General features: G+C 34.1%; 2 protein-coding genes across 2 annotated transcripts in view; one reads left to right on the forward strand and one right to left on the reverse strand.

Moving 5' to 3' along the window:
* COG5 (component of oligomeric golgi complex 5) overlaps positions 1–22314 on the reverse strand; it is a 277974-nt gene that overhangs the window by 191779 nt on the left and 63881 nt on the right. The window lies entirely within an intron of this gene.
* Positions 14778–16376, forward strand: GPR22 (G protein-coupled receptor 22). The gene has a single exon (XM_008703534.2). The coding sequence runs from the start codon at positions 14793–14795 to the stop codon at positions 16092–16094; it is 1302 nt and encodes a 433-aa protein (XP_008701756.1). The 5' UTR covers positions 14778–14792; the 3' UTR covers positions 16095–16376.

Genomic DNA, 22314 nt, shown 5'->3' on the forward strand with positions numbered 1-22314 from the left:
AAAGGAGGAAGGGAAACACAAAGAACACACACCAAAGCACATCACAGTGAAATTATGGATAGAATGAAATAAAAAGAAAATCTGGAAAAGGGACAGAGGAAGACGACATATTACATAACAAAGAACAAAGATAAGAAAGGCCAGACTTCTCATCACAAACTACACATGCCAGAAAACAACAAAATAACTTCTAAATGATCAAGGAAAAAAAATGGTTCTCTACACCAAGTGAAAGTCAAAATCAACAAAAGAACACATTCTTACCAACAGCAGAAAGAATTTGTTGCCAGAAAGCCTGCACTACCCCAAAAAAAAAAAAAAAAGTGTCAGAAAGTGACAGTTGATCCCTGAACAACACAGGTTTGAACTGTGTGGATCCACTTATACAGATTGTTTCTGTAAATACAGTACCGTAAATGTATTTTCTCTAGCTTACTTGAAGAATACAGTATACAACACATAAAGCATACAAAATATGTGTTAATTGACTATGCGTGTTATCATTAAGGCTTCCAGTCAACAATAGGCTATTAGTAGTTAAGTTTTGGGGGGAGTTAAAAGTTATACATAGATTTTCAATTGCATGGGGGTCAGCATCCAACGCTCGTGTTGTTCACAGGTCAAGTATATATGCATAAATATAAAAATTTTCTTAAAAATTTAAAAGATGATTGGCTGTTTAAAACAAAAAGTAACAATTATGAGGTTTCTAAAGCAGAAGTAAATTTCTTTTATAAAAACAGCACAAAGATGAAAGAGGGACAAAGGAAGTGATATGGTAATAAGGATCTAACATATATGGTGTGATCTATAATTTATAAATGAACTGTGATAAGTTAAACATGTGTATCATAAAACCTAAAACCACCACTAAAATAAGAAAACTAAAAAAATATAGGTAATAAGTCAGAAGACTACTCAGTACTCCATTTTATTTATTCTATTTATTATTAAAAATTAATTACTAAAAATCCAAACAAAATGGAATAGTAAAAATTATCCCATCCAAAAGAAGTAAGAAATGGAAGAAAAAAATGAGCAAATAATAGTGAGCTAACAAAACAAATGTCAAGTGGAGGGCTTAAATCTAATGATATAGAAAATTATATTGAATGTAAATGCTCTATATGCCAATTAAAAGATAGAAATCAGAACAGAAAAAAAGCCAAAGCAAATTATTACAATCTGCAAAAAAACATACCTTTAAAACAAATATACAGAAGAGTTAAAAAGAAAGACTAAGAAAATACGTATGATGTAAACCACAAAACAAACCTGTAGTAGCTACACTGAAATCAGACAAAGCAGACGTCAGAACAAGAATATTGGGGTTAAAGACATACATTTCATAATACCCTTAAATGTGCATATATCCAGTAAAAATTTATGATGTAAAAACTGGAAAAAGTCAAAGGAGAAATAGACCAACCCAGAATTAAAGTTGGAAACTTTACAGCTCCTCTTTCAATAAAAAGTTACTTTCAGTAAAAAGCTAGTAAAACAAACAAAAATAAAATCAGGAAGGCTAGAGAAGACAGGACCAAAGTTATCAATCAACTTGAGCTATTTAACATTTAAGAAGGGATAAAGAAAGGGGGGGTAATCAGAAGGGGGAATGAAGCATGAGAGACTATGGACTCTGAGAAACAAACTGAGGGCCTCAGAGGGGCGGGGGTTGGGGGAATGGGATAGGCTGGTGATGGGTAGTAAGGAGGGCACGTATTGCATGGTGCACTGGGTATTATACGCAACTAATGAATCATCGAACTTTACATCAAAAACCAGGGATGCACTGCATGGTGACTAACATAATAAAAAAAATTAAAAAAAAAAAGACGTTGGCATAACATCAAACAATCAGCAAACAAAGATACATTATAATGTTAAGATAAAATTAAATGCTGAAGATACGCAAAAACAAACAAACAAAAAAAACCACTATGCCCAACAATGGGAGAAAACACATTCTTTTCAAACACGGAAAATTCACCAAGACAGACTGTATTTGGGGCCACTAAACAAACCTAAATACAGTTTTCAAAACTGTAATTTTACCAATTCTGTTCTCTTAATGGAATTAAATGTGAAATAAGTAACAAAAAATTAGAAAAATTACCAAATATTTGGAAATGGAAATTTTTTTAAAATAACCTAGATGTCAGCAAATATATACAAGGGAAATTAAAGACATACTAAAATGAGTGAGATACACAAATTTGTGAAACATAGGTAAAACTGTATTGAGCACATATTAGATAAAAAGAGATTAAGTCTATTAGAGATACTTTCACCAAAGTAGTAGATAGAAGGAAATACTAAAGGTAAGAGCAGAAATCAATAAAATAGAGATAAGAAGAACATTGTTCACTAAGAACAGTGAGACCAAATGCTGGTTATTTGAAAAGATAAGTAAAATTAATATACCTCTAGGCAAACTGAAAAAAAGAAGATACAAATATCCAGTATCAGTAATGAAAGGGAGATACAGTACCAATCCTACAGATAATAAAATATAATGAGAAACTGTTAAACACAAATGGATGCTAATAAATTTGCCAAATTAAATGATATAAATGAATTATTCAAAGTATACTTATCATCAAAACAGACATAAGAAAACAGAAAATCTGAATCCATCAACTATTAAATTATTTGAATTTATAATTAAAAGGTTTAAATAACATAAAACCTCCTGGGCTCAAGTATCTTCTCCTTTGAATTTACCAAACATTTAATGAAGGACTGGTCTCGATCTTACACAATTTTTTTTAAAAAGAGAAAACATTTTACAATTCACTTTACATAGCAACGCTGTCCTGATTCTAAAACCAGACAAAAACATTACAATGAAAGAAAATGGCAGATCATGAATATTCATATAGACAAAAGACTTTACCAAAATATTTGCAAATAAAATCATGCAATATCTTATTGGGTATCCTATCATGACCAAGTGGGTCATGACATTAATCTATTATCATGGTAAATAACTGCCAGGAGAGCTGAGGTTATAGGGCAACCAACCAACTCAAATTCTAAGGAAAAACAGGTGCCTTGAAGAACATACAGGACATGAGCACCCTTAGGAAAACAATACTGGATACCACTAAGAGTAATTCAGCTAAAACTGTTAATGAATTGCTAGAGGCTGAACGTGTGCTAGCAAGAGATACAGAACCTATGGAGGCCATAGACAAAAAAGGGAAGGCTTATGTATCCAAAAGTTCTTCAAAAACCTCACCGGTACGCGCACACACACAAGAAAAGATTAGGTGCAGAGTAAAAGGCCCGGGAAAGTGCCCCTCCTGGAGTGGGACTGGTGAGAGTAGCAGCCTTGAGAGCAAGGCATAAAGTCCAGCCTGGATCCTTTCCACCATCTCTAACACAAAGGGGAAAAAAGGCCTGAAACCAATTAAGGAAGTGCAACAAATCCTATCACTCTCTGGACACTGCTGAAAACCCATTAAAGCTAGGGGAAGGAAACAGCAAAAAAACCAAACCAAACCAAACCAAACCAAACCTATACCTCTGGCAGAGGAAAAAGAATTAGTCCTACAAGTGGAAGTAGGGAAGGGATGTTGAGAAATCCCCTTTCCCAAAACCCAGGACACAGTGGTTGCCCAGTCTATTATGACGGATATGTTGCTATATCCAAAACAATAATGGATCTGGGTAGAAATGGCAGCAATCTGGGAAGTACAGCCTTGAATAAGCCAAACTGATTGAGAGCCACAATTTGTTTCCATAGTTTACAGCCCCAAAGAGATGTTTTTGATCTGCTGATCTTCCAAATGGCACACCTGACGACTGGGCTACTGGCAACGGCCCAAGAAGCCCAAGAGTCCATAAGAACACCTACAATGTTCATCTAGGGGTGTACTGGTCAGAGCTATGAGAACAGAGTCAAGCGATGACATCCACTCTCAGTTTTCTGTAGCTGGCACTGGTTGAAATCTGCGGCAGCAAAATGGATACCATCAGCTTGTATCTGGGCTGAACCATAAGTGAACCAGGCCAAGGTGTTTACAGGAACTTCTGGCCCACTAAGCCAGGGTCTTTGCTTCAAGAAGTGAGAGATGCTATTTCAGGAGTAAGAAATACGGTTTCTCCCAAAAGGGGTCACTTCTGCCCCTTCATGCAACACCAAGATGACACTAAGGCCAGGCTGGCTCCATAGCTGAACAAACCAATTTCATTTGATCAATACAATTTCTTGGGTCCTTTTCTTGTTAACAGTCAAAATGGCAGTATCATGCCAGAGAGTTGCAAGGAGTCTATGAGTCAGGTGTATAGTTTTAACAAGACCTAGCAGTAGGCCTTTTCAAAAGAGGTGCACTTGGTAGCTGGGTCAGGCAGGTGGCACTGCTGTACTAAGAAATGGCCTGAGTACCTTAACAGCCCTGTGTCTTTAACTAAAGCTGTGATTTTCTTTTCTATCCTCTAGGGATAATCCATTGTTTGTGCTGGATCACTCAGGGAGGGGACATGCAGCATCCCACGAACGGGGAGAATCTCCTGTGAACTCATAAGCATTCACAGTGTAAGTATGTACAAGTAAAAATGGCAATACCAAATATACATTTGGCAGAGGAAGCCAGAACAACAGTATACTGAACAGGCCCCGAGACTCCACCCACACTCTAGCTTTTCTTAAATTTGACTGCTTTCCCCCCTGCAGGAACATAGACTAAGGAATTTAACACATACACAACAGGCACTATAGCCATAGCTGCCAGGAGAAGACATTATTTTCTGACCAGGAGCATGAGGAGTACATGGTAGTGGGGGAGGCTAGCCTGCAGAGGAGGACTGAAGTGGTAGGAGGCTTTTCTTCTGCATGGCTCCTCACCCCAGGGTGCATGCCACTTCCTCCTGCATGCCTTCCAGCTCTTGCAATAGCCTGGGCGTCCTTAATTTGCCCTGTGCACACTGCTACAGCTCCACTGTGCAGCCCTCAGAGCCTTCAGTTTCCTTTGCCACCTCGCGTACTTTCCCCCGAAAGGACCAGGTAGGATGGTGCTTGGGCACCCTATCCAACAGAGCTGTAAAAGTTTGAATTTTCCCCCAGCCTCGAAGTTCCCTACCATACCAGGCTTCACCTTAAGCAGCTGAGATTAAAGGAAAGAGCTGAATCAGAGGGCACAAAGAGTAGCTCTGCACCAATAAACAAGACTTACATATATGTTCAAACTGCCTACTTGAATTCTACAAATGAAGTAATAATGTATTCAGTCTACCCATCCTCATTGCTACACCTTTTATTTTAGTTTCTGGGGACTCCTTGATGCAGCAGCTACAGCCATACTGCCCTTTGCCTAGGGCCCAGAGGCTGACTGCCTTACTGACGTGATAACAACACTCTTTCCTTCTCTAGCCTAGAGAGTGAGCATCAACCAAAGCATCATTCAGGCAGCTCTGTTCTACCTCTCACTGCTTAGCCTCTAAATATTCATTGACAGGTAAGTCAGCAGGGGATCTACCAGCTTCCCACTTCAACAAGAGCATTTGCTACTGGATCTCATATCCCCTAAACTGGCCCACAAGGGCACTTGTCTTTTTTCTTGCAGGAAGCCATGTTTCTGTCAACATCACGACCTTATTCCAAAACTGTCAAAAATCACGAAGGGTCTAGGATTTCACTCTACTTGCAAGCTATGAAGCTAATCTGTTCTTGTCATGGACGCTGGTAGAAGACATAAGATGCCTGGATCACTGGGAAAGGACCCTATTACCCATGACACAGCAAGCAGTAAGAGGATCACGACAGCGACAGTTCACTTTCCCATCTAAGTTCCCTTGGCAGAGGGGCCTAGGTGAATACTCTGTATACAGTGGATCTGCACTACAGCCAAACAACATTGAGCTTAGAAAATTTACCATTTTTATAACAAACAGAAGCAAATCTGCTCTTTGGGGAGTCACTACTGCATACTTCAAAAGTTGCTAGCTTCAAACACAACCCTGAGAACTGGACCAGATAAAGAACAGTCAGGTCTTTGCAATCTTGGTATACCCAGCAATACCCAGCATACCCCAGGACATTAAGGAATGCTCAGGGCTCCTGACAGAGTGCTTCTCCCAATATACTTCTATCAATTCTAATACCAGAAGTCCTAAGCAGAACAATAACGCAAGAAAGAAAAGTCACACATGGTTCAAGAATTAGTCGACGGTCTCTATTTACAGAAGATATTAATTACCTGTACAGAAAATACCATGGATTTCATTTTTAAAAGCCCCAAAATTAACATACGATTTCAGTAAAGTTGCAGGATACAACGCCTATAAAAACAACAACAACACCCTATTTCTATATACCAAAAGTTAAAAATTGGAATTTTGTTTCAAAAAATTAGGTGCTACTTCAATAGCACTACGGAAGTGAAATAATAAGATGCAAATCTAACAAAATATGTGCAGGATCTATAAACTAAATACTATAAAACACTGATAAAATAAATCAAAGATCTAAAAACAACAGACACCATGTCCATAAACTGAAAGGCTCAATATTGTTTAAGCAGTTGATTCTCCCCCAAACTGATCCTTAAGTCGTCTGTATTATCAATCAAAATTACAGAACTTTTTGTAGATAGCATATCTCTAAATGGGATATAGAAGTAGCAGTAACTAAAGATATATTGCTATGGTTTAATAACACAAAGTCACCAGTGAGCAGAGCCTTTAATTATTAGTAGTAAACTATGAAAATGCATCCATTTTCCCAAACAGGTGCCCAAAGTAGTACCATGGAAATTACTGAATCTAGCATGGAACTCTACCATTCTCTGGCTTTACACATAAAAAAGCATTATGCGTCCAGTCATTTTCAGTAACAGGCCACCAGTTCATGCATGACCATTCTACATCTCCCACCAGATCACAGGACTCATTAACAGCACAGACAAGAGGATTTGCCATAGCTTTGTTAAATATATTATCGAGTCCATCGACTGACTTGGTTTCAGGACACAGAAATGAATGTGATTCTGCATAATAAAATACAAAGAAGAATTATACAAAGAAAATGAAGCAACAGAAAAGCAAGAAGAGAAGCCAGTGAGGAAAAAAAGCCCAGACATGACTGTGTAATTCTTCGATATACATATAAGAGAAAACATCAACAAAAAGCATCCATAATATTTAAGAATGTAAAGAGGAATATAAGTCAATGAAAACAGAAACCCCAAAAATTGAGAGCAGGGGTATTAAGAACTTAGACAAGGCCCCCAAAACAACATGCCAACATTAGGACCACAAATAGAAATTAAAAAGTAGTAAGAGTCACAGGGTCCAAAATCTAGGTTTGGATGAGAAAATGTAAAGGAAAGCCATGTATTTATTTTTATAATATATGTGACGCTGGCAACTGACTTAAAAATACATAGTGTAAAAATTAAAAATGAAAAATTTTAAATGTCCAACTTAGGTGAAGTAGGGAGGTTGGGGAGTTTTGGAGAAAGTTGGGGGAAAGTGTGGAGTTTTTCTGTTAAAAGTATACAACTCTTATGCATGTACTTTATCTAATTATAATCAGTTTTCAATTATTCTCATACCAATAATGAATCACCAACATTGTTGACTCTCTACTACCTTGGCTACTCCCCACTTGATGAAGGTTTAAGCAGATGGTCCATTTCTATTTTTCTGGTAAAACATTTGTTGTGAAAGAAATTTAAAGTTGAGAAGCCAAATCAAATTTCTGAATTGCCTTTAAATTGACATTAATCCTTTCTTCATTGGGCTTTAGTATCAGAGAAAGCTGAGAGTTAGCTATGTTAAGTATTCATTGAAAAAGTACCCTTGAAGCAATACAATTTAAAAAGTGGATTTTTCAGCAATTAGAAACTACCTTTGCACACATATTTTGCAAACAGTTTCAAAGCACTTTTCAGTTGTGGCTAATTACAATGTTTCACAAAGTTGAATTTTTTTTACTTACAATCTCAGAATTATCAAAAAAGTAGCACCAGAATCAGACACAAGCTAGATAAGAATGACCTGATATGAACAGTGAAATGTAAATGTGAACAACAAATTACTCTCTCACATTCATGCCTGTTCAAACTTAAGGGAACAAATGTGTACAATTAAAAATCAAAGACTCCCATATCGAAAATGTTAGGAATTCAAATTCCTATGCAATCAAAATACTTGTAACAAAAAAACCCAGAACTCGGTGAAAGGATTTTAATGGAGATATTTAGGGGCTTAGATTCATATCTATTGTTTAGTTATCATATGAAAGGTAACACCATTTTTCTAGGTTATTAATTAGCTAATTAATAATTAATCTATAAAAATTTTATAACATAAAATCTGGTCTTAAGTCACCAGTTGTTCAAAATTAGTATCCTTTATAAATACAAAATATATTAAATGCACAACTGTAAGAGTTTGTTACTATGGAAATAAGAATGTTCGTAAATTCTGACATTTAATTTGACACTAATTTTTTCGTGAAAATAATATAATTTAATTCTGAATCCAGTGGTTTAGATATTTTCATCTTTGTTAAAAACAAAACAAGGAAGTTAGGATTATCCTGTAGCAAATCACTAAACCAACCTGTGGTTTTTAAAAGGAAAATATAATAAACGTTGTGTGCAATAAAATTAATTGTTGTTTGTGATATCTTGTGTATCCTTAATCACAAGTCACTTACTTGCACAGGGAATAAAGAGCAATGTCCAAATCTGAGCTTTTTTGCTGCCGTTATTTCTTACAGACATAGAATTTGTTTTTCAAAATAGTCTGAGTATAACTTGGAAACACTGTATTACAGAGAGCTAAAGAAAACACAGAAATAAACTTCAACAAAAAGAATCAAAGCTATATTGTGTCCCAAAGAACGCTTGACTTGCCAAAAGTCATATGACTAATAAGCCGTGACTGAACCCAGATCATCCAATTTTAAGTCCCAAGTATCTTCAGAATTTTCCAGAGAGGGGGCCAACTATGGGGAGATGGGGGGAGGGAGGTGGAGGTTACAGAGTTCCAACACTGGCTCTGCTACTAACTCACCTAGACTTTTTCAAGTCATTAAACTTCTTTGTGCCTTGGTTGCCTCTATTCCATAGGGATATTCTGAGGATAAACATAAGCATACTTGAACTCTTTGGCAGAAAAGCTCTCTGTGTATTTCACTACGTTAATGATTGCTTGCCCCCACCACAAGTTTCAATTGATGCTAATATCTTTTCTCCAATTTTAGTTCGAAGCTCTGGTTTTAGTCCGAAGCTTAAAATAACTGTGTGTGTGTGTGTGTGTGTGTGTGTGCTTGCACACTATCTTTCAACATGGTTGGCATTCTAACAACATCTTTTTCCACAACCTTCAAGATGCTTGAAAAGTAGCACAACAACATTTTAATTTTTAGCATTACCAAAACTGTGCATAAAATTTTAGGAAGTCACAACAAAATTTTCCACCACATTACTCTCAACTTCTATACAAATGCAATTGAAAACTCATATACTACTCAGCCAGCCCCCTGTGAAGCTTAAACACTACAAGATTATAAAAATGTATACTGTTTTAAAATTATAAAAGAGCAATTCCAGTTAAAAATTAAAAATTAAGCATACATTTTTAAAAATGAATATTCCTGAAACAATGGAAATAAGTGACAATCAATATTCTAATAATTCAGTCATTTGCAAGGTCTTCTATTTTGTCAACAAATACAGAATCCAGCCACTTTATATACTCAAATCTAAAAAAGCATTTTCCTCAATATTGAGAGTAGGTAAACAAAGTTAACAGAAATTTAATTTTGAAGTAATATTTTAAGTTAATTACTTCTACTTGTTTTTATTCTTTTGACAACCTATCATCTTAAAATAATTCAGCCTTATAACTTATGAAGACACATAAATACTAACTTCCTTTTTCCTTTACCAGTATGTTCACCCGATAACATTAGCATACAGTTACACATAATATTTAAGGCACAGCAATCCATTAAAAGTACCCAGATTAAAAATAGAAATAGCCAATTGAAATAAAATACTATGACAAATGATCAGTATATATCTACTAAATAAAAGGGTTACCAAAGGTGAAAACGGAGAAATAATCTGAAAGGAAAGCACATGATTAAATCTTTATACATTGAGACTATGCTAATAGTAATAGAATTTTAAAAAAACATTTTAGAGTAGAACCACCTTGGAACATCTCATTAATATTCTGAATGAATGAATGAATGAATGAATGAATGAAATGAATGAACACCTGAATGAATACTGCAGTCATAACAAGGTTTAACACCTTGAGATGCTCACAACAATTTGAAATACACAGAGAAGATGACTTGAATACAAACAAACTAGTTGAAATTCAATGTGGTTCACAGTAAAGATGCAGTGGCTTTCTATTTGTAGAACAAAGAATCTCACCCAAAAACATATATACGACTAAAACATTCTCGAGTGCAATGATCTAGGCTTCAAAAAGAATATACACTTTTTACCGTGTAATTCTTTCTTGCCCCCCTTCACCCCCCTGCATTTTTAAATGTTTGGCATAAGTGAACAACAAACCAGAATAGAATACACATTTTTAAAAGACTAATTTACTCATATTCTATTTAAGAGCAGCATACAACCACTTATAAATATAGCCTTTTAAAAAAGCATCCTTATATAAAACAGTGGGGGGGGGATCCCTGCTATACATATGAAGCACGGTTTAAGCCCAATACAACTGACCAATCAAAATTAGTGAATGCACTGCATCTCTCTGCAGTGGAGAGAAGCGACAAGGTAGGCTGTCATTCTGCAAAAGCTGCCCAGAACAGGCTTTCCTCTGAAAGGCAGTGCCATTCCTTTTTAGAGAAACTGAATCTAAATGTTGTCTCTGGAGACAAGAAGCCTTCAGTATGTTCAATTACTTCATTACGTTTTTCAGATGCTTATTGACTGCACAGTAGGAAGAGTGAGAGACTGCAGCAGCCTCTAAGCAGCACCACACGTTCCATACATTAGCAGTACTGCTGAGACAATGGCACAGTACAGACACATATTTTCAGTAAGGTCTTTTCTGAAGAGATGTTTATGACCCTCTTCCCCCAGTCCTCTGCTAACAAGTGAACAAAATGAATCAATCAAAACTGGAAACGCTTTTAGCGGAGGTAAGATGTGTTCCCTTATTACAGTATAAGCTGCTTTTGAACTGGCATAGTGGGGTAAAATTACTTTGAAAAATTTCAACCTAAATTTTAACAGTTTATTTGCTTAATTCTATTTATTGCTAAACATGTATTTTTTAGCTAGATTTCTTTTAAGACATAACATTGTCAATGTAATTTTTTTAGGATGCGATGTTAAATACCAAAAATTTTCTTTGTTGATTCACTACGAAGACATCAGCTTTTAAGTCACTTCGGACCTACTAAATATTCTTAATGTCATCAGTATAGTTTTTCTCAAGTGCTCAAAAAATGCTTATATTTCTTAAAAGGAGCAGGTTTACTATTTAGCTATTATTTATTACTCAGTTTTAGGTTAAGTTCATTATTGGGCATGTTCATTGAAAATTATTTAATTTGTAGTTACATTTTTGCATTACCTTCTACATTTCAACCACATGAACAACTCATCAGTGGAAATTTATAGCATCTTATCGTGGAATCTGTTTTAACCAGTTAATAATACAAACCATGTGCTAATAATTAAGCAAGCTACAGGATTTTCCAGTAGAAAATAATGTTAAATTTATTGTAAAGACAAGAGAAAACGACAGTATGTTTAGTGTATGCTAATTGCTCATAATCTCTGAAAACATAGGTTAGCTTTTAAACTGAGAGCAGAAATTAGTTTTAAAACTGTAGGTTTTCCTTCATGGTTATATTTATAATGTTACCTCTGTTATTAAATAACATAATATGTGCAATCTCTGTTAGGAAAAGAAAATATTTAAAGACTCCCTTAAACGTATGCATAAATTGTGGCTCTACTAACACAGTTTGCCTACTTTGATAACGAGTTACTGTGTATGGTGTTAAAACCAACAAAACTAAAGTAACTTTGTGTTAATTGGAAATTATTAGGAACCCTATTTCTTAACCATTTTTTTTTCTTTTTCACAAGGGCCCACGGCAGCTAATTCAGTATTTACAACTGACAATATGAAGAATGCATCTGATCAAGCGTCTCCCTAGCTGCCTGAACCATAAACTGCAGGATATTCTTCTAACACATGAATTTAAGACATTAAGGAGTTAAAACCAGAAAATACAGGTCCACATTACTGCTGGGATATAACTCATGGACAGTAATCATCCTAAGAAGATGCTATATAAAGTAGACACAAAAAGAAAAACAATTTAACTGCAAAAGCCTGAAAACAAAATGGTGAGCATTTTTAAAGGGGAGTTTATACTTTAATATACCAGGATTGTGGAACTGTTTCTTGAAGAAACAATGAGGCACGGAATGCCAAAACGAGAATGCCATACATTAGCAGCAAGCTAAATAAAGCTTTATCAAGTATTTCTGCACTAAATATTCAGACATTCGTAGCAGTTGATATTACTAAAGGATTTTTTCATCTAAGTTTTATGACTATGTATCCTCTTCTAAAGAAAACAAATCAAATTAAATAGCAGATGGTTTTTATCAAAAGAACATGGACTGGATTTATAATATAAAGCAAGTTATGTGATCAAGAAATCATTTCAAACTAATGAGGACTGCTATAGAAACAGATTTATATTTGTAACAAAAGGATGTCCAAATACATTTTAGAAGCTAGAAACCGTATGTTTCCTTTTTTGTTTTCACATGTTCTGGAAAATAAAGAGACACTACCATATATTCCCTCAAAGGGAAATATAATTCTTATCATTTGAGGAAGTTTCTCTTGGTCTTGACTTTTTAAGGCAAAACAAACACAAATATTTTGTACTGGTCTTTAGAAATCCATCAGCCAACTAAATCTCACAATTCATGCAGTTTGAAGTATTGGAGAGAAAATGAAAGAATTTCTACAAGACATGAAATAAAACACAGCTACTTCACTGTTGTCAGGTAAAAATTCATGTCAAAATCTGTCAATGACATCATGTATCAATTTGTGAAAAACTGCTATAGTGAGCCAAAAGGCCCATAAGGCAACAGCAAACAGGTAGGTCAGAAGATGCATGCACCCCACGACACTGTTTAACATTTACAAAAGAAAACAATCTTGCTCTAGAGGAGATGCATTTTAGTTACCCTCTAACTTGACATTTCTGCTTTATCTAATTACAAATCTAACTGATGTGACAAAGACCCGATGCTTAATCTGTCAGTTCCGAAAATTTGGCACACTTAAAATTTTCCATTTTTATAGGATTTCACTGTTAGCTAAGACTTTCACTTGAGAATATGCCTCTAGTAATACTTTATACCAAGCTCAAAAGGAATTAATAACGTTACCATCTGTGTTTCTGAAATATCGCTCCTAAAATAATATGCATAAATAAAATTGTATTCTAAAAGCTGTCAAAGGTTACATCAAGGGAAAGGTTAACATGAATTTTGGAAATTATTATAACCTTTATAATTTATGTTTGATTACGATTTTGCAGTCAAAATGCTGTGAAATGTGAAATATAGTTGGTTGTATGATTTTATATTTTAACTGAATATACTCATTACTGACCTATTAGCCCAGAAAATCAGACATTATTTTTATAAATTATTCTAACCCTCTATACATTAAAATATAGATTTATATGAATTGGCAAAGGGCTTGTTTTTTTAATTTTCCTCAAAATTATACACTGGGTGAATTATACAAAAGGTTTCACATGCAATGTGTAACTTTAAAAGATTCCTCAGAAAATGGGCTTCAGATATTCCTTTTCCAAAATATCATATTTTACTTTAAAAATCCTGTTTAAACAAATAAAATCAACTTATATAGTCTTTTAAACTTCTCCAAAAATGGTTATTTCTTAACATGATATTAAACTTCAATTTCCTTCTTCCACAATAAATGAGAGGGTGTGGTCACAAAATAAATCATTCATTGGAGTGATTAGTACTCTTTTACCAAGTTTTGTGGTGTTATACTTTAACATAATGTCCTTTTTCATCCAATTTGTATAACATAAGTTGGTCCATTATAAAGTTCGGTGAGCATTTTCACTACAAAATATGTAATATTTATCATTTGCCTACTTTCTATGGGAAATAGCTCCAAATATCCCGCACACTGTAGCCTCCTGAATAAGAATTTCAACCAAGAACACGGACAAAATGGTTTTGAACAACTAGTGCTCTGTGTCATTTATCATTTTAAATGAACACTTGTCCTGTTCATTTGAAATCTCATGAGAATAATTACACCCACACTAATTATGCTGGGACATATTAAAATAGCATTTATTACCCACCTACTCACAACACTTTAAAATGAAATCTTAAAACACCAGGCTAAAATTAGTTTTGCACGCTGGGTAGTTTTATTGTACAAAAATATATTGTATCTCAATAAGCCTGAAAAACCCAAATGAGGAAAATCTTTTTGGGATTTTAAGTAATTTTGAACTATATAGGAGTATTTCCCATACAGTAACCTTCAAAGGGAGAATCCAATTTCCTGTTACATCAAAACAATGCAACCTTGATGTCTCCTAATTCTACCTTTGCCATTAATAGTTTAAAAACTTAAAAATTAAGCCAAGTACACAATAAATTTTTTTTTTACAAGGAACACATGTTTTATGCGTCATTTAAATTGCCAAATATCAAAGAGTTTATTCTATTTCACTTTCTAGGGAAAACACCAACTGCTCCAAAAGAATGTGTTTTTCTCCCATTCTGGAAATCAACATGCAGTCTGAATCTAACATTACAGTGCGAGATGACATTGATGACATCAACACCAATATGTACCAACCACTATCATATCCATTAAGCTTTCAAGTGTCTCTCACCGGATTTCTTATGTTAGAAATTGTTTTGGGACTTGGCAGCAACCTCACCGTATTGGTACTTTACTGCATGAAATCCAACTTAATCAACTCTGTCAGTAACATTATTACAATGAATCTTCATGTCCTTGATGTAATAATTTGTGTGGGATGTATTCCTCTAACTATAGTTATCCTTCTGCTTTCACTGGAGAGTAACACGGCTCTCATCTGCTGTTTCCATGAGGCCTGTGTATCTTTTGCAAGTGTCTCAACAGCAATCAACGTTTTTGCTATCACTTTGGACAGATATGACATCTCTGTAAAACCTGCAAACCGAATTCTGACAATGGGCAGAGCTGTAATGCTAATGATATCCATTTGGATTTTTTCATTTTTCTCTTTCCTGATTCCTTTTATTGAGGTAAATTTTTTCAGTCTTCGAAGTGGAAATACGTGGGAAAACAAGACACTTTTGTGTGTCAGTACAAATGAATACTACACTGAACTGGGAATGTATTATCACCTGCTAGTACAGATCCCAATATTCTTTTTCACTGTCATAGTAATGTTAATCACATACACCAAAATCCTTCAGGCTCTTAATATTCGAATCGGCACAAGATTTTCAACAGGGCAGAAGAAGAAAGCAAGAAAGAAAAAGACAATTTCTCTAACCACGCAGCATGAGACTACAGACATGTCACAAAGCAGTGGTGGGAGAAATGTTGTCTTTGGTGTAAGAACTTCAGTCTCTGTAATAATTGCCCTTCGGCGAGCTGTGAAACGACACCGTGAACGAAGAGAAAGGCAAAAAAGAGTCTTCAGGATGTCTTTATTGATTATTTCTACGTTTCTTCTCTGCTGGACACCAATTTCTGTTTTAAATACCACCATTTTATGTTTAGGCCCAAGTGACCTTTTAGTAAAATTAAGGTTGTGTTTTCTAGTCATGGCTTATGGAACAACTATATTTCACCCTTTATTATATGCATTTACTAGACAAAAATTTCAAAAGGTCTTGAAAAGTAAAATGAAAAAGCGAGTTGTTTCCATAGTGGAAGCTGATCCTCTGCCTAATAATGCTGTAATACACAATTCTTGGATAGATCCTAAAAGAAACAAAAAAATTACCTTTGAAGATAGTGAAATAAGAGAAAAATGTTTAGTACCTCAGGTTGTCACAGACTAGGGAAACATCTAAGTTTCATTAAGCCCACATTTAAATTGTAAAAAAATTAAATTACTGCCAAATGTAAGAAAAAACATTTTAAGTATTGGTTATGTTGTAAATTTTCAATGTAAATGTCAAGATTAGATTAGGTCATATATATTCAATTTCTTCATTACAATGTATTTGTTGCATGGCAGTTTGTTAAAGTAATATCGTGTATATTTTGTCAATATTATGTCCATCAGAAGATATCCATGTAAGTCATATTTTCTAAATAATAAATACATAGCCTTAAAACAGTGTATAACTTCAAAATGTAACTGGACACAGGCATCCTTCTCTTTTTTTGAGGTGTACTTGTTTCTAAGCCACAAACTATAGATATATTTATATAAATGACAAGTGGAATAGCACTTTAATATAAGAACAAAAATTATGGTCTCCAAACAATCAAAATAATTCAGGATTTTCTATGTCACCACATTATGTTTTCTGGTATAGTCTACTTGCTATAATATTTCATGCATCAGAAATAATGAACTATGTGTGAAACTTTTCCTTTTTTTTTTTTTTTGAATGCAGAAAACTGAAGGATTTATCAGGATTTTAAAATTTAAGAACCAAGAAAGAACCCTGTATATACACTAAGATAGGGAAACTTTGAAATTCAAGTTTATTATGAAAAAGAGATTGATTTTCTAAGATTAAAGGCATTAGCCCTATAAATATACAAATAAACTGACAATAAAGGGAAGGAAGAAAACTAAAGCACCAGCCTCTTTCTTCCTTCCTCACTTTGCTGAAGTCTAAGCCAAATGCTCTGGATTAATATAGTATACTGGTAAAAACCAGTGCATTAAAATGAACTAACTTCCTAACTTTACTCAAGTCAGCCTTTTTGTATAACAGAAGTCAGCTATTAAAATCTGAATAAAAGAAAGAAAAAAAGACTTTCTATCATTGTAGAGAAGCTTCACAAAGGCAATGATTTCTAATTTTAGATACGTAGCAACTTCAGAGTAATACAATTTACACAAGGTTCCTATATTATCATAGCCTCCAAATGTTTCAAAATACAATAGTTCCATTTCCACTCTTAAAATCATCTAAGTGGCAATAAATCTTGTTAATTTGTTTTATTCTACACCACTTAATCTAACTTTAATCTTTGTGTCTCCCATCTTCAATTCACATTGGAAAACTATAAAATCACTAATCCTAACTATAGATAACAGGTTTGGGATTCTCATATCAAACAAATATTTTCCAACTGTTATAATCCAATAATCTATCAATGAGTGCTAATTATCACTGTATCAGAAAAAATAGCAATAAGTTACTTAAAATAGGCAAATGCAGTTCTTGCTACCTTATAACTGATTAACTGGACAACTTTTTATTCTATTTTTTTTTAACACTGTATCCATTAAATCAAATAGCAACTTATCTTTAAATAAAATTTTATGTCAATGAATTCAATAATATATCACTTTTATTTAAATAAGTGAGGTTGAGATTAACCCAGTCTAATTTACTGAATACATTAATCCTTGAGGGAAATAAGTACCATGCAATAGCTTGAATTCACTGAGGTTGCATGGGAAATTTAGTAGTGATTTATTTCTGATAATGTTAACATGTCAAATCTTGGCAAAGGAACAGTATTCTGTCTTGTTTTCTACTTTTATGGAATTAAAGAAATGCTTCAATTTGACAAAATGCAGCATAAGAAAGTAAGAAATTTTTCGGAACCCTGTAGAGAAATTAAGACTTCATAGGTAAGGGTATTAAAATTTTTTTATTCAATAAACATATCTGGCACAGAATATCTCCTAATATATCCATTAAAATTTTTTAAACTAATTTTATACTTAAACTTCCAAGCATAAATTATAACTGTATTTAGTTTTATAATCTTCATAAAAATTAGATTATTTTTAGAATTTTCATATTAAGAGAAACCCTCTGTGTCTTAAATATTTTTAATCTTCAAGTCTATAAGCATGCCAAAGAACTCGGTTAAGAAACATTTTTAAATATATTTGCCTAAACTGCTTTCATGCCCTCTTGTTCTCTGTAATAAGAAATCTAACAAAATAATAAATGGCAAATATTATAATGTTGCCTTCTAAACTGTTATTATTTCTACACTTGACACTGGAACAGACAATTAACAACCATTTTTGCCCTCCAGTAATGAACTTTCAGGTATGCAAAAGTACACCTACTGATTTACAACAAAGAAAATTCATACCTACCGAACAACTTCTAATAGCTTTTTAATGTTAACTAGTATGTAATATGTAAACCAAAATAATATTTATGTTAAAGGTTCAGCTTTTGAAAACAAGTCACAAATATGCTTAGAATTACTGACCTCAGCTTAAATGAGAGAATGAGAAGCTTAAACTTTTTAAGAGTTTGTTCTATAAAAAAGGTGAAGTATTTTTATTTTCCTAATGATGGTCTTCACCAAAATGTGTATGTCTTTCACTGTGTTTCTAATAATTTTATGGGAAAAAATATTAATGCCAATTTTTCATGTTAGAAGGAAAACTGTAAATGCAAAAGCAATAGAGGTAACAGTAAACTCAATATGGGATCCTTCTTAAAATGATATTTTTTCCACCCATATGCCACAAATCACAGACACAGGTATCGATTTATATACAGTTATCCAGGTTAGTTCTTCAAAACCATAGAAGAACTATTATTTTAAAAACTAACCAAACATGAGCTCAATTAAGAAATGGAACTCTCTTGCTTGCTAATTCCAGAAGGTCATTAGTCTACCAATTAGTCCCAACAGATGTTCAAACCTATTATGAAAATTTAAGAATTTACAATTACACTTTAAAAAAAATGCCATCCATAATATATCTGTACTTCTCACCATGGTAAGTCAATCTTTAGGCACATGGTCTATTTGTCTATTTTTAATCCCCCAAATAAAATGATAGCAAAATCTAAGTTCTCTGGGCAGTAAAAATCAAACTCCTCATTTAGCTGAGGTTAGACTGAAAGGTGAAAACCTAAAAGATAAGAAAACAGGTCAGGCTTTAGTCAACATAGTAATTTGAAGACTACTTTCCAAAGTCAATAACACTTTTAGTTTCATTACATCTTGATTGTACATTTATGTAAGCTTTGTAATTCAATTAATATTTGAATCCTTACAGTGCAGAAGGCACTATGGCAGATACGTATATTCATATGGAATAAAGTCATTACCCTGGAAGCTTAACCTAAAATCAAGGTACTTAAAAGTCTGGCAATACCTATAAAAAGGCAGAATGCGGTAGATACTATTAAAAAAAAAAGAAAGCAACATTCTTAATAAACTTAAGAAAAAAGGAATTATGTTGGATTTAAGAACAATATAAATAAAAAGCATTGTTGAGGAAAGCTATTGAAGCAGATCTGGAAACAGTGAATTGTTCTCTTTAGAAGAAAAGTAATACAATAGAGAGTTGATCTGTTAAGTTAAACTGGGGCCAAAGACAGAAAGAAGGCTTTAAATACCAGCAGAGATATCTGAGCAGGGGAATAAGACAACCATAAATGGGTTACAACAAATCAATCAATCAATCAGCAATATGTAGAAAGGGTTGATTGGGTAAGACACAAAACAGGAAGCTGAGAAACCAAATTGTTGGTTGGGTAAGACACACAAGACGGGAAGCCACAGGGATCACCCTGACAGGTAATGAAAGGACTGGCAAAAAGTGCTGGCAGGAGCTGTGCAAAGGAGCGTACGTGTGTGACAGGCAACGTGAAGGCAGAATCAATAAGGTACATCAACTGACTAAAAGGACAACTGGTATAAGAACTTGAAGAATTAAAAATGATGGCCAAAAAAAAGACCGTAAAAAACTAGATTATCCTCAATGATCTTAGAACTTTTAAATTGTTTTACATAATGTACATGAGGACAAAAACAAAGAATTTCTGGCAAGGCAAAAAATTCAATTAAGTGAAATAAGTGACATTATTCAAGAATGTTCTAGTTACTACAAACTATTCAAAATGAAAAATTCAAATTGATGTTCTAAAATATCTATATTTTGCATATTGGTTTATTCAGTTTTTCCACTAAACACATATTTTCTTCTTCAGTAATTTTTTAATTACAAAAAGCTATAAACAATGGATACAAATATCATCCTTTGCTCCTAATAATCATGAATATCTATCCAATTCATCATATATATGTCTCTGTTAATGAGTGCATAAAAATAATTTTTAAAAATTAAAAAACATATAGCAATATTTCTAAAAAATGACTGATAAAATATCAAATACTTAAACCTTTTTCTATTATAATTAAATAATTTGAAGCTACATTTCAAGACCATCTTGAAAAAGGTAAGGAAGGTAACGTCAAATTGTGAGACAGGTTATTTTTCTAAATGGAGAGAGGAAGCAAGGAAAAAGACATAAAATAATGTATTTTATTCTTCCTTTTAACTAAGATGAGAAAGAAAAAAAAACTAAAGAAAACTTTTGGAGCTTATTTTCTTTACATCTCAGAAAAGTACACTTGTATAGTACTGCTTGTGAGGGTAAGCAATCTCCCTATGGGACAGCAGTAAATTCAAGAAAGCTAACCATGGGGGCGCCTGGGTGGCACAGAGGTTAAGCCTCTGCCTTCGGCTCAGGGCGTGATCCCGGCGTTATGGGATCGAGCCCCACATCAGGCTCCTCCGCTATGAGCCTGCTTCTTCCTCTCCCACTCCCCCTGCTTGTGTTCCCTCTCTCGCTGGCTGTTTAAATAAATAAAATCTAAAAAAAAAAAAAAAAAAAAAAAAAAAAAAAAAAAAAAAAAGAAAGCTAACCATGAGATGACTAATCATAAATGTTAGGGGGAAAGGGAGCTCAGGCCATATTATAAAAGAGAAAAAAAAAGATAATTGAACCTAGACAAGGCAGGAAGAAGATCTAAAATACTCAGAGATGCTCAGCTGTTAGAGAAATAAAATGTGAATACAGAATTGTGGGTTAGAGTTCACAGAAGAAAACTAACTTGAAAACTGACTTTTTCTAAAAAGCATTCAAAAAGATGAAAGCAATTTTTTTTTTTTTTTTTAAGAAACCCTTGGTAGGCGCGCCTGGGTGGCTCATTCGTTAAGTGTCTGCCTTCAGCTCAGGGCGTGATCCCGGCGTTCTGGGATCGAGCCCCACATCAGGCTCCTCCGCTGGGAGTCTGCTTCTTCCTCTCCCACTCCCCCTGCTTGTGTTCCCTCTCTCACTGGCTTTCTCTCTCTCTGTCAAATAAATAAATAAAATCTTAAAAAAAAAAAAAAAAAGAAAGAAAGAAAGAAACCCCTGTTAACAGACTGGGCAGATTAGTAATATATTGCACGATACAAAGTAGAATACAAATTAGGATGTTTTAACGACTCACAAACGTTTGGAACAGAGGGGTACTGAGATGGAGAAGTAAATGGAAAACTGGGCTTATCTTAATATGAAAACTTTCACCTTTTAAAGAATATTCAATTTTTGCAGGAGAGAAAGGCCTGAGCAAACTTAAACACAATATTTCTTCCCTTGCTCATGATAGTGTGTGAAAATAATCCTAAGTATCTCTACCCTCTATTCACACATTTTTTTTTAACAGACCTCTATAAGCTATACCCATGGCTTTCAAGCATGACAGCTTTGTACTTCCACCAGCAAGTGGTAAAAAGTGCTGTCATTCCTGTCAATGCCACCAATATCAACTCCCAACACTATCAAACCCTGAAGCATCAAGTAAGATAAAGGAGGAGAGCTGAGTCTGTCTGGGATTGAGGTCATTTTCCTCACCCTGCTTCCATGAAAGCAGTATGTCATATATTTCTGAGAGGCATTAAGCAAGGCAGACTACCAAAGCACATCCACCAATTTTTCAAGGCGGAAAGTAAAAGGACCAAGAGAATCTTATTAATCTTATTATTAAGGTCATAGATAACTGCTTTCTACTCAGACAGCTATGGACATACAATACTAATAGATGCAAAATGAAAATTTTTTAAGTTTACATAAATTTTTTAAAATGTTAATGCCAACAAATGAGAGTTCTGACCACATTAGACAGACTAGAAGAGTGAAAAATACACAGGAGATCGACACATATATTAATATTACACACAATCCCACCTGTCATATACTGTATACTGTATAAACTGTATATTGGTTATCTACTCAAAGGTATGTATTTCACTCTAATATTGCTAATGTCTTAAAACAGGCTGAA

Source organism: Ursus maritimus, unplaced genomic scaffold, assembly GCF_017311325.1.
Source record: "Ursus maritimus isolate PB19 unplaced genomic scaffold, ASM1731132v1 scaffold_3, whole genome shotgun sequence".
Classification (NCBI taxonomy): Eukaryota; Metazoa; Chordata; class Mammalia; order Carnivora; family Ursidae; genus Ursus; species Ursus maritimus.

Excerpts from the sequence above, each read along its gene's own strand:
- GPR22 (XM_008703534.2), top strand. The coding sequence starts at position 14,793 with ATGTGTTTTTCTCCCATTCTGGAAATCAACATGCAGTCTGAATCTAAC.